General features: G+C 38.3%; 2 protein-coding genes across 2 annotated transcripts in view; both read right to left on the reverse strand.

The window, feature by feature from the left end:
- Positions 1-1,532: 1,532 nt before the first annotated feature.
- LOC127970589 (protein FAM210B, mitochondrial-like) lies at positions 1,533-5,891 on the reverse strand. Its single transcript, XM_052573230.1, has 3 exons — positions 5,356-5,891; positions 3,494-3,660; positions 1,533-2,167 (listed from the first exon to the last, which is right to left on the reverse strand). Exons 1-3 carry the CDS (start codon positions 5,770-5,772, stop codon positions 1,951-1,953), a joined length of 801 nt encoding a protein of 266 aa, XP_052429190.1. The 5' UTR covers positions 5,773-5,891; the 3' UTR covers positions 1,533-1,950.
- Positions 5,892-10,297: 4,406 nt separating this feature from the next.
- LOC127970673 (protein phosphatase 1 regulatory inhibitor subunit 16B-like) overlaps positions 10,298-12,500 on the reverse strand; it is an 11,697-nt gene continuing 9,494 nt past the window's right edge. The window contains exon 9 of the mRNA XM_052573346.1: positions 10,298-12,213. Coding sequence (XP_052429306.1) covers positions 11,797-12,213 — 417 coding nt within the window. The 3' untranslated portion in view covers positions 10,298-11,796. The remainder of the gene's footprint in view (positions 12,214-12,500) is intronic.

Below are 12,500 nucleotides of genomic sequence, written 5' to 3' on the forward strand. Positions count from 1 at the left end.
TCACACACACAGTCACTCACATACACACACTTACATTTAAAAACACACACACACTCAAACATACACACACACACACACACTTACTCATACACAAACACACACACACCCACAAACTCACTCACTCACACACACACACTTACATTTAGAAACACACACACACACACTCACTCACACAAACACACACACACACACACACATGCACACACACACACACTTACATTTAAAAACACACACACACACACACTCACTCACTCACTCACACACACACATACATTCAATCACATACGCTCACACTCACACATGGACAAACTCACACAGAGACACATATACACACAAACACACACTTACACACACACCCACACAAACACACACACACACACTCACAAACACACACACACACACACACACACATTTAAAAACACACACACTCACGTTTACACAAACACACTCTCACACACACATATGCTCACACTCACTCACACATGTACAAACTCACACAGAGACACATATACACACACTCTCACACTAACACACTCTCACTCACACACTTACACACACACACACACACACAGACACAGGTGAGGGAGACACAGGTGCTCACACACACACACACACACACACACACACGGATGCTTCAGTGTCTCTGCAGACTGTAATGAATCACATGTATAATGGACAATGTTCTGAAACACAGACACTAGCACTGCACATGCAGAGTTAGAATACAGGCAGTAGAATGCTATTTTATCATTCTCTTCATGAATTTGAATGTCATATATGGCGTTCAAATAATCATCTGAGATGCAAGATTAATACTGCAAATATAAAACTGAGCATAAGTGAACCAGGAGTCATTAAATCAGCAGTAGTAACTATGATATATGACGTTCAGTCTTCTTTGACGTAATAAATCTGCTTCAATCACACATGGAGGAATATTAATATTGTGATCGGAGCAGAATAATGATGATCAAACACTGACACCTGCTGGAGACTGAAGGTACTGCGACTCGATGTTTGTAAAGTGTGGAAACTGAAGAACTGTTTTTCAATGCAACTGTGTTTTGTATAATTAATTTTGGGTGAACTCAGCCTTCAACATTTTTTTTCTCCCATGCAGTATTGCACAAGAGTTTTGGGTGATATCTCACAAATATCAATCTCAATTCTGGCCACTAGAGAGCGCTGCTGATATACTTTTCTCAGTATCTCAAGGAAGATATTTTGTAAACTTCCTACAGTAAATATATCAGAACTTAATGTTTGATTAGTAATATACATGGCAAAGAACTTCATTTGAACAACTTTAAAGATGATTTTCTCAATATTTAGATTTTTTTGCTCCCTCAGATTCCTGATTTTCTAATAGTTGTATCTCAGACAAATATTGTCTTCTAACAAACCACACATCAATGATAGATCATTTATTCAGTTTTCAGATGATGCATTTAAAATATATATTTATATATATATAAACCTTATGACTCCTGCTTTAGAGTCACATTTATGCATTAAAAACACCAACAACAACATTTAGTCCTTATAGGGCAAACATTTTATTATAGAATTAAACAGCCAAATATAACATTGACTTGTCAATAATAAATCACACAATGAGATTGTCAATATAATTAACAGTCAAAGTCCAAAATTGTCCTGAAATCTCCCAAAAAGCCCGTCTGATAGATCTGATGAACATTAGTGTAAAGTAAATCAATTAAACTGTCTTAGAATAAGACAAACCTGCACATTACAGCACTTCATTAACGCTTCATCTTAGAAAAGTCACAGCTGATAAAATCACTGTCAACAGACTTCACATAACTGTGACTGTAGAGCGTCAAACTAACAAACAATCATGAAAGTCTTCACAGCGTTCACATCGGTCTTCTGTCTGCTCTGGAGAAGCGCTGGAGGAGTTAGTGTCACGAGTCGAGCGGACAGACCAGCTTATGGACGGTTTGGACCGGCTCTGAAGAGTCCCGTCCTCCGGAGGTGTCTGACGATCAGAGGAACACACACCAGCGTGATGCTGATCCGCAGCGGAGCGAAGAGCTTGTGCACGGCGTACGCTAACACAAACGTACTGGTGCCAGCAGCCAGCCGCGACTGAACCACAGACTCACTGAAGCCCAGCTTACACAGCAGAGCCGTCACGTCCAGCCCGCTGGAACACACACACACACACACACACACACACACACGGCTTGATGAATGAGACCGTTTGGGTTTTGGGGGATTAAAAAAGGAGTGATTTTTAATCATTGGAGGGTGATTGCGTTTACACACTGCTAAGATACATTTATATCCAAACAGACACCATTTAAAAGTGAATTATGCATTCAGGGTCTCCTTTAAAATTCAAATATTATAATCTGGAAAGTCTGAGAGTAATCAGAGTTGAGTGATGCACCACTGTGGCCTGTTTGAAAATTATTAACAGTTGAAAACATTAGAGATTTCAAATCAAATTAAATCAGTTACATTAATAAAGTAACTGAAATAGTTACACGACTGGTTACATTTTAAGTTGAGTAACTTGTAAACTGTAACCTGTTACATTTCTAAAGTAACCTTCCCAACACTGATTAGAAGTCACTTCAGATAAAAGCATCTGGTAAATTATTGAATGAATGTAAACGCAATGAAGTCCAACAGGCAGTGCATTAGTGATTTAACCACAGTAAAAAAAAAAAAAAAAAAAAAACGTATGAAACACTAAATATAAAAAATGTAACAAAAAATGTAACAAAAATTTATATTTTTATTTATATATATATATTTTTTTTTTTTTTTTTTTTATATTAAAATATTAAAGTTATTCAGCTTGTTGGCAAGGCAACACTTTTTATTTTAATTCAGTTTAACTTGAGTAAAGTAAAAGTTAAATAAAAACTGTATAGAAATCTACAATTCTACAAAATTACTCAAAATAAAATTAAAATAGAAAACCGAAAAATAAAAAATATCAACAAAAACTATAATAGTCTTGCAATGATACTAAAACACCACTGTCTCAAATAAAATCATTACATTAATAATAATCTGTGCAAGTTATTAACTAAACTGAAGTTGATTTACAGCTTTAGTATATTAGTACAGAACATAACCATTTGTACTCTATTTTTGAATTAGATTTTTAAGAAAAGCGTTATATAGTATTAAAGAAATAATTAGGAAAAGATAAAACAATGTGACAAGTGGCACACATTCTGTCAGAAAATGAATTTGCATAGATATATACACTATAAAGAGAAGTGTTTCCTTCTAATGAACAGGTTGGACTACTTTAGTCACCAGAAGTACGGTGATGTAGAATAAGAAGCATACATCTGCCTAGAATATCATTAGATGCTTTAACTTTAAGATTTGTATTCATGGAAATGACTGAAGTAGTCGAACCTGTTCATGAGAAGGGGGTACCAATACTTTTGTCTTTATAGTGTATTGGATTACATGCAGTTTACTCTTTTGTTAAACAAATGAGTCTGACCTGGATATGGCGAGGTAGCACATTCCCAGAGAGATGAGCGAGATTCCGATGTGGAAACAGACTCCGACGGCACCGTACTCCTTAAACACCTTCCTGAGCTGCTGCGTCTTACTGGGCTCCTCACCTGACCTCTGACCTTCAGCGCCGGACACAGATGACACCTGATCCTGCAGAGACACCAAAGATTTCATCAGACTACAGAGATGAATCAGGCCTGCGAAAGCTGCTAATGACCTCACTGGGAGGAGCTTAACAGAACCACAACCAATCAGAATGCAGGAGCTCTGGAGTGACTCACACAAGAGCCAATGAGTGCAGTGCAGTGAGGATAAACAAATAAAACCCTGCAGCACAGCAGCAGTCATCAGTAACACAGGTGTGTTTGTAGAAATACACAACAATACATTGTATGAGTCACAATTATACATTTCTCTTTTATGTCATTTTGTGTCTCAGACAAATATTGTCCTCCTAACAAACCACACACACATCAATGGAGAGATCATTTATTCAGCTTTCAGATGATGCACTAATCTCAATAAAAATAAAAAAATGACCCTTATGACTGCTTTTGTGCTCCAGGGACAGAAATACAGATCAGTTGGAATGACAGAACTAACTTTAACTCTGATCGTGGAGTGGAAGTAGATTTGTCCGTCACAAGAAGTTCAGAATCCAAACACTGGAGAAGTCAATGAGAAGTGTGTTTACTCGACAGATCAGTGTGTGTGTGTGTGTGTGTGTGTGTGCTGGTGACAGACAGCTCTGGTTATATTAACCTGTGAGCCACAAACATGACCTAACACAACCTCCAACAACACAAAGAACACGGCTTTCATCGCCATAGAGACGTGCGTGTGCGTGTGTGCGTGTGTGTGTGTGTGTGTGTGGCAACACGCCAGTGCTTAAACTGACACAGTGCTGAGTTGTGTGAGATAACAGTGTGTGAGGCACGCAATCTACTGTGTGTGTGTGTGTGTGTGTGTGTGTGAGAGAGAGAGAGAGTGTTGTTGTTGTTATGTTTTGTAATATTGTATGTGTATAATGCTTTGGTAATATCACAGTATATGTAAACAATCAGGCCAATAAAGTTCTTTACAACTGAAAATGAAGCAGCTAGAAATCCGCTGAAGAATGTTTGAGAAGAAATACGTGATTAACCTTCAGACACCCTCTCGTTAAATCAGCCTGAGGTCAAACAGACTCTGTATGAAGTTTGCAACCCTGCCTTAGAAACCAGAGGAGTGTGTGCAACTCTAAATGAGTTTGTATGAAGTGAAGTAGAATTTCTGAAGCTAAAGCCAAAGGAAGGAAGCAGACATCGTGTGAAGGTCATGTGTGACCCTTGACCAGGAAACAAACACTAACTAACCCGCTGACCCCAACACACACAACCAGCAGTCAAAGACTAGTGCTTCTCACACACACACACACACACACACAGAGAGAGAGAAAGCAGAAGAGCAGCGTCATCGGGAATGATCTGCATCTAGTTTGACAGAACAGTGAAAGTGAAAGATGATGAACTAGATCAGCTGTTGAAGTAGAACCAGTCAAACCAGTCAATGCAAACCCGATGAGAAGCGGAGAACCCAGCAGCATCACCACAGCATCTCAACCCACACGGGTTCTGCAGAACACAGAGTCCAGGAAGAGTTTCTGGATCCGGACAGAGAGTACATCACAACAGTAAACCCCGAGCTGAGTGTGAACACATGATGATGATGATGATGATGATGTAACACAAGCGTTCTGCACACCAGTCTAGAACCCGCTGGATCCACCTCAGGGCTGGAGGAGATATTAATAAACCACTAATAAACATCAACAGTTCCATCAGAACTCCAGAAGAGTTGACGTACCGTTTGCGTCACGTTAGCGGCGCGTTCGTCCTGCGTCTTCCCGGGCGTCGTGGATGATCGTCGGGACTGGATCGCGACCGGAGCTGAAGAACGAACGGATAGAAACGACTCGAGTTCACGGAGTTTGAGGACGCTCCGATCGCCGGTCCTCGCGTCGCTGTACTCGCGTCGCGGCGCGTCAGCGTTCAAAGCGAACACCGCCATTCGCGCGTGAACACCGAGATCCAGCGGCGATCCGAACGGAGTGGTGTCGTGCGACCGGAATGGAACGGCTTTGCTTGCCGTTAATCTCCGGTAAACACGAGAGCAGCTGTAGTTACGCACTGCGCGGCTCGGTAACGTTACTTGCAGACGCTGCAGTAATAAAGCCGCTCCAGACGCGTTCCTCCGACAGAGAAACATCGCTCCGACATACATAGACGAGAATAACGCGTGATATGAACCGAGCGCGAGCGTGAAGAGCCTCAGTCCGCGAAGACCCGCCTCCCTCCGTTCAAAACACACTCACGCGCACTGAGAGCGTTCTAACGCGGTCAAGTTCAAATGAGAGTTGCGTCACACGCGAGCATCAGCAGGTGCAATGAGTGCCTGAGTGGTCGAGGGAGGGATTACCCCAAAATAAGCACAAGATGAAGTCAAGATACATTTTTTATTGGAATTATGGGCCCCGTTTGCTCCAAATATATCTGTGCTGTTCCTGACTGCTCGTGAGCTCCAGGGTCACACGTGATGTGAGAACAGTATAGGGCCTGTGGGAAGGGAACACGTGTTATTTAAGAAAAATGTAATTATATGTTCAGATTTTTTTTACTCAAACATAGTTTGTGGGGTAAAACTCAATTATTCTGTTCTGAACATCAAATCCTTTGTTTTTCATTCATATGCATTCTAAACAGCTGGTTAGATAGAAATATTTGGACTTAAAAAATACATAATGTTAGCAGCACTTGCTGTAGCTAACCAGTTAGCATTAGCTAACAACATTTTTCAAATATAATTTTGTAATTCATAATAACTGATTATATTATTTTTAAATTTTAAGATCAAGCTGTAAATTGAATTGCTGAATTGCCCCATTGGTACAAATGTAATTTATTTTAAAAAAAATTATGTAATAACAAGAAAACTTTGGATAATTTTCATATTTGGCTTCTAATTTATGTCATTGTCACCAAAACTATGATGATTTCTGAACACATTGAACTTATGTGTAACTTTATCCAAGTGCTGTTTCATGAGCAGTGTTGGGGAGTAACTGTTACATGTAACAGAATAACGCCTTTAATTTGAAAATAAATAAATGGGGAACACTTTTTATTTGAAGGTGTCCTTGTTACACATGTTACATGTACTTCCTAATATAATAACAATAAATGATGCATAATTACATGCAAGTAGCCCTAAACTAAACCCTAAGTACATTTAGTTAATTAATATTACGTGTATAATTACACTGTCATCTTCAAATAAAGTGTATCTAATAAATGTAACTAGTGAAACTATCAGTTACAGTTACTGAGAAACAAATGTGTATATTAAATTACTTATGAAAATGTTAACGATTACAAAGAGGACAACATCTGAATTTTTCACACACACCCACATAAATAGTTTACTTTTTTTTCTATAATATGAGACGCTAAAGAGTTTCAGGAGTTTAGGACACTTGCTCGTTCCATGACTGTTTCATTTCCTTTTTGGGTTTATGTGGGTTATATGCTTTATTTTTAAAACTAACAAGGCATTTTTTCCACAATGCCAGTGTTTCTATGTAAAGTTAAAATAAAAAGAAACTGCCCAGGAGTGAACCTGAGCCCAGCTCAGAGCCAGCATCAGTGAAGCTGCGGAGGATATTAAGAGCAGTGCACTGACTGAATGAATTCTGCGTCATACGTGTGTCCACAGGATGTGGTGAGACTTTCTTTCCTCATTTAAATAGTTTGCAGATCTGTGACACTTCACCTGCTGACTGAAGCTGAAGGACAGACTGAGAGAGTCGTGAGAGTCACACACCTGATGAGATCTGTGCTTCATGCATGAATCAGATGATGATCTCTGATCAGTGGAAAGAGTCAGTCACTGTTTGTTCGGTCGAAGCGGCTCAGAGCAGGAACCGAGGCAGATGAGTCAGTGCATAATACAGATGATCATGCTTTACTCCCAAATATTCTGACCATTGTTCCTGATTTAAACTTTGTTTAAATCATCATCATGTGTCTGGATGCGTTTGAATTTATTTACTTCCTTCTAAAGTATAAATCCTCTTAAAAATCTTGTTTTTAAATTAGCCTATACCTGCCTGGGTAAATAAAGGTATAATAATAATTACTTTTATTATTAATAATGTTGTTGTTGCTGCTGCACATATGGCAAAAATAAAAATAAGTTGCAAAAATATATTTTAAATATATGCTTAATATATGCTGTGAGCAGAGCAGCTCATTGAAATTTATTTCTGAAATTTACAGGAAATATACTTCGTTTCAACCTTCATAAACCAAAATATATTTCTGAATGTATTTCTGGGGCAGGAAAATGCATTTTCTTGGACTGAAATATATAGAGGACAAAATATATTTTAATATTTATGTTTTAACCAAAATGTATTGGTCTAAAAATGTATTTCTGTAAATATATTTCATGTAACTATTTAATTTTGTAAATATGTCTTAGCAAATATATATTTTTGGCCATTTCTTGTATGTTTTTTTTTCCAAATGTGCAAAGTGCAAATATATATTTTTAAAATTATATAAACAAAATTGCCAAAATATATTTTTTAAATAAATTTAAAATTAAAATACATTATTTTAATAAATATATATATATATATATATATATATATATATATATATATATGCTTAAAATATTTATTCATTTTTTGATGCATGGGTGCTAATTTATTACTGTTCCAAACTATTCCAAAAGTAAGATTTTTTGAAAAGAGTCTTTCATGCTCACCAAGGCTGCATTTATTTGATAAAAAATACAGTAAAATTTGTGAAATATTATTCTAGTGTAAATCATCTGTTTCCTGTGTGATTCTCTGTTAAAGTGTAATTTATTTTTGTATTTTCAGCATCATTCCTCCAGTCTTCAGTGTCACATGATCTTCAGAAATCAGAATAATATGATGATTTACTGCTCAAGAAACATTTCTGAGTATTATCAATGTTAAACAGTTTTGCTGCACAATATTTTTGTTGTAAAAATGATCGGCGTTAAACTCCTGCTAGAAACAATGTGTGTTTGATGGAGCAATGCTGACAGATAATTATTCAAAATAATGAGCTGAAAATCCTTCCTGTATTGTTATGAATGTCTTACACAAGCTTGAACATAAAGCTCTGTTGGGCAATCAAACTAACTTGAACTCTCACACTCATTAAGCAATAAAACCCCATCAGATCACAATCATCACATTTCACAATCAGATCGGTGTAAATCAAAGATTATAAGAACACTACGAAAGAAGGATGCAGAAGCGTTAGCTGAGATGTCAGTGCATGATGACTGATGTGAATGTTATTTTCTGTTTTAGCAGGAGCTTTTATCCACAGAACAAACACAAGCTCAGACGCATTGAATGAAGGAATGTTCAGAGTTTGAGGCGTGAGGAACTCGTCTGCTCGGGTGGAGTTCAGGAGATTACTCCACCATCCAGCTTCAACCACACACCAGAATCAATGATAGGAAACGTCCGGATGGAGTCACACCCTCCACCCAGAGCTGCTCCGTCAGATAGAGGAGCTTCAGAGTGTGTGTGTGTGTGTGTGTGTGAGTGTGTGTGTGAGAGTGTGTGTGTGAGAATGTGTGTGTGTGTGTGTGTGCGTGTAACATTCCCCTCCTCCACATTCACTCCCGCTGTGTCTTTGTTGATCTGTTCAGTAACTCTTGTTCCCTACTGAGTGTTGTTTTTCTCCTCTGTTTGAATCGAAGACAAGCAGTTCATTAAAACCCGAAGAAAACAGAGTTATTTTTCTCCTTCGCTGAGTTTGAGTCTGTGCTGGATTCATCTATACTCACAGAAACACGTCAAGAGAACAGAGGATTAATAAACCAATATTACTAGACATTAAACTCTAAATACTGCGATCCAATAGTTTAGATCAATTAAAGCTTCAAAAGAACAGCATTTATTCAAGCAGAAATCTTTTCTAACAATATTTTTTACTACTAACTACAATCTAACCATCACTTTTTATCAATTTAATGCACATGTGCTAAATAAATTATTGAATGCTAAATAAAAATTACTGACCCCAAACTTTCGGACAGTAGTCCACAGAATTTCACAAGATTTCGGTTTTAAATAAATTCTGTTCTTTTAAAACGTTTTATTAAAGCATGCAGCAGGACTGTGTTCAACATTGATTATAATCAGAAAGGTTTCTTGAGCAGTAAATCATCATATTATTCTGATTTCTGAAGATCATGTGACACTGAAGACTGGAGGAATGATGCTGAAAATACAGAAATAAATTACACTTTAACACAGATTCACACAGAAAACAGATGATTTACATTACAATAATATTTGACTATTTTTCTGTATTTTTTATCAAATAATTGCACGAGCAGAAGCCACTTCTTTTAAAAACATAACACATTTTCATAATTAACCCCCTTCATGCAATGAAATGTAGCTTTGTTCTGACAGTAACACGTCATATTTTAGCATCATATATATATATTAAATCTAAATGAAATGTCTAGTTTAAAGCAGACTGAATCAGTGTTTATCGGTGAGCACATGTGTGAGTGTTTTCTTCCTCATGGCTGGTTCTCTGCTGACTCACTGTGGCTCATCACTCGTCAGCAGACTCCAAACACGCTGATGATGCAATAATCACTTCCTTTACCCTCAGTCTGCACTTTCCACAAACACTCCCAGATGATCGATGATCGCACGGAGCACCGATGACAGAGAAGGGGTACAAACTGATCAAAATATACAATTTATTGAAAACATGTTAATACAGCGATCAGTAGCTTCCAGTAAATTACAAAATCAGTAGTTGTGATGCTCTTCAGCCTTCATGCTCCTCAGTAGAAATGACAGCCGAACGAATGTGAACTCTATTCGTATTTCAGTTTTTACATAACACTGTACGATCTGTTCTGTAATCACTTCCCATCGTCTGAAGGAAACGCATTCCAGGCATATTTTAAATTCTTTCCCGCCTCTGAATGCAGTGAGTGTTGAGGAGTGGGCGGGGCTACAGGAGTGGCGCTGAAACCTCATTGGCTGCTTCTGACGTCCATCACTCTGGAAGACTTTGGCACCGAGAGCAGAGCGTCACAATCGAGCGAATCCAACGACATAGATTAACCCTTCATAGAGAGCAGTATATGAAGGGTTCTGATCAACTCTTCCTTCATATTAACACATTAAGGTCATATTTCACATCAAAAGAACAAAAATATGTGACCCCGGAGCATAAAACCAGTCAAGGATCGTTTTTTTTTAAATTGAGATGAATGCATCATCTGAAGCTGAATAAATGATCTCTCCAGTGATGTGTGGTTTGTTCGGAGGACAATATCTGTCTGAGATACAACTATTATAAATCAGGAATCTGAGGGAGCAAAAACATCTAAATATTGAGAAAATCATCTTTAAAGTTGTTCAAATGAAGTTCTTAGCAATGAATATTACTAATCAAACATTAAGTTTTGATACATTTATGATAGGAAATTTACTAATATCTTGATGGAACATGATCTTTACTTAATATCCGAATGATTTTTGGCATAAAAGAGAAATGTATTTATGACAGCTTTTGTGTTTCAGGGTCACAAATTATTTTATTTTTTTTTCACCGTGACATTTTCATAAAATCTGACTTAAAATGCCTGTAAAATTACTATAATAGAAAAAATAATGATACATTTACTTTGAGGTTTAAATGATTTAGCATTCATGCATCATGTTAGTATTTTACTGCGGTGCTGATTTAAATTAAATGAGTCCATTTTCCTGGTTTTTCTTTTTTTTTTGTTAAACCATTGTGAAAATAATGTCACGATGCAAAAAATATCACATGCAATAATGTTCTTGTGATGTGAGTGTGAAATGTGAGTTCATCTGGTCTTTATAACACTGTGATAGAAAAATACTGCTCCGTCCGTCCGTCTCCTCATCTCTCTGGAATACAATAAATAATCTTATAGAAGAGTGGCTCTATGCACATATACAAATAAATACTGTACAGGAGAGCGACAGCTGTACACGATCACACATCACACGCTGGAAGTGAAACAGAGAAGCACAAGTCACACATTTAACCTGGGAAGCCTGAATGAGATCACTTCCTTCCGCTCTGAGAAGTTCCTGTTTCCCGTTCCCCCTCAGGGTTCATCCCAAACACTTGGGGCCGAGTGAATGATCAGGAAAGTGAACTTGTTCTTTAAGTTCCTGGAACGGTGTGTGAAAGTGCCTTAAGAGACGCAGCAGCAGCTGTCACTCTTGGGATCCTCGTCTTCTATTGGCTGCTTGAACCTCAGCAGGGGCGGGTCTCCGCTGGCCGGCGTGAAGTAGACCGCGCTGCCATTGGACGAGACCTGAGGCATGCGTGGATCTTCTGGACGGGGATTGGTCGAGCCGTTTCCCAGGTGTCCGTTGAGCACGGGCTGTGTGAGGAGTTTGGCGGCGGAGCGCTGCTTCTTGAGTTCGGACAGTGTCTGCGCTTTGGGCTTGGGCTCCTCGGAGGAGGGAGGAGGGTCGGGGTCACAGGGGTCAGGGGTCACGGGGTCACCGTTAGACACAGGCGACGCTGGAGTGCTGGAGATACAGCCGTTCTGTCGGCCGCCTTCCTTCAGGATCCCCAGCGCTCGAGGAACGTCGCCCGGCTGCGTCTGCGGAGACAAGGAGATCAAAAAGTCTCATGGGCTTGGAATAACAACAGGGTGAGTAAAAGATGAGAGAAAGATCATTTTTATTACTGCTACTGATAAATTTTTACAGATATTACTGATTTTGATAACGATCATCTTTACTCAAGCTACTATTAAATGTGTACTTCTAAGAGACGTAAAAATATGATCAGGCAACACAACCCTGTTTCTGGATTTGAAACAATATTACTTATTAGAACATGTATATGTAATATGACATAATATACGCCTGGTCTCTTGATGGGGCA

The sequence above is a fragment of the Carassius gibelio genome, chromosome B13, assembly GCF_023724105.1.
Source record: "Carassius gibelio isolate Cgi1373 ecotype wild population from Czech Republic chromosome B13, carGib1.2-hapl.c, whole genome shotgun sequence".
NCBI lineage: Eukaryota > Metazoa > Chordata > Actinopteri > Cypriniformes > Cyprinidae > Carassius > Carassius gibelio.

Coding starts and splice junctions, on each gene's coding strand:
- LOC127970589 (XM_052573230.1), bottom strand. CDS start 5,772: ATGTATGTCGGAGCGATGTTTCTCTGTCGGAGGAACGCGTCTGGAGCG. Junction 3,661..5,355: donor CCGCTAACGTGACGCAAACG/GTACGTCAACTC, acceptor GTGTCTCTGCAG/GATCAGGTGTCATCTGTGTC. Junction 2,168..3,493: donor TGCTACCTCGCCATATCCAG/GTCAGACTCATT, acceptor TGTGTGTTCCAG/CGGGCTGGACGTGACGGCTC.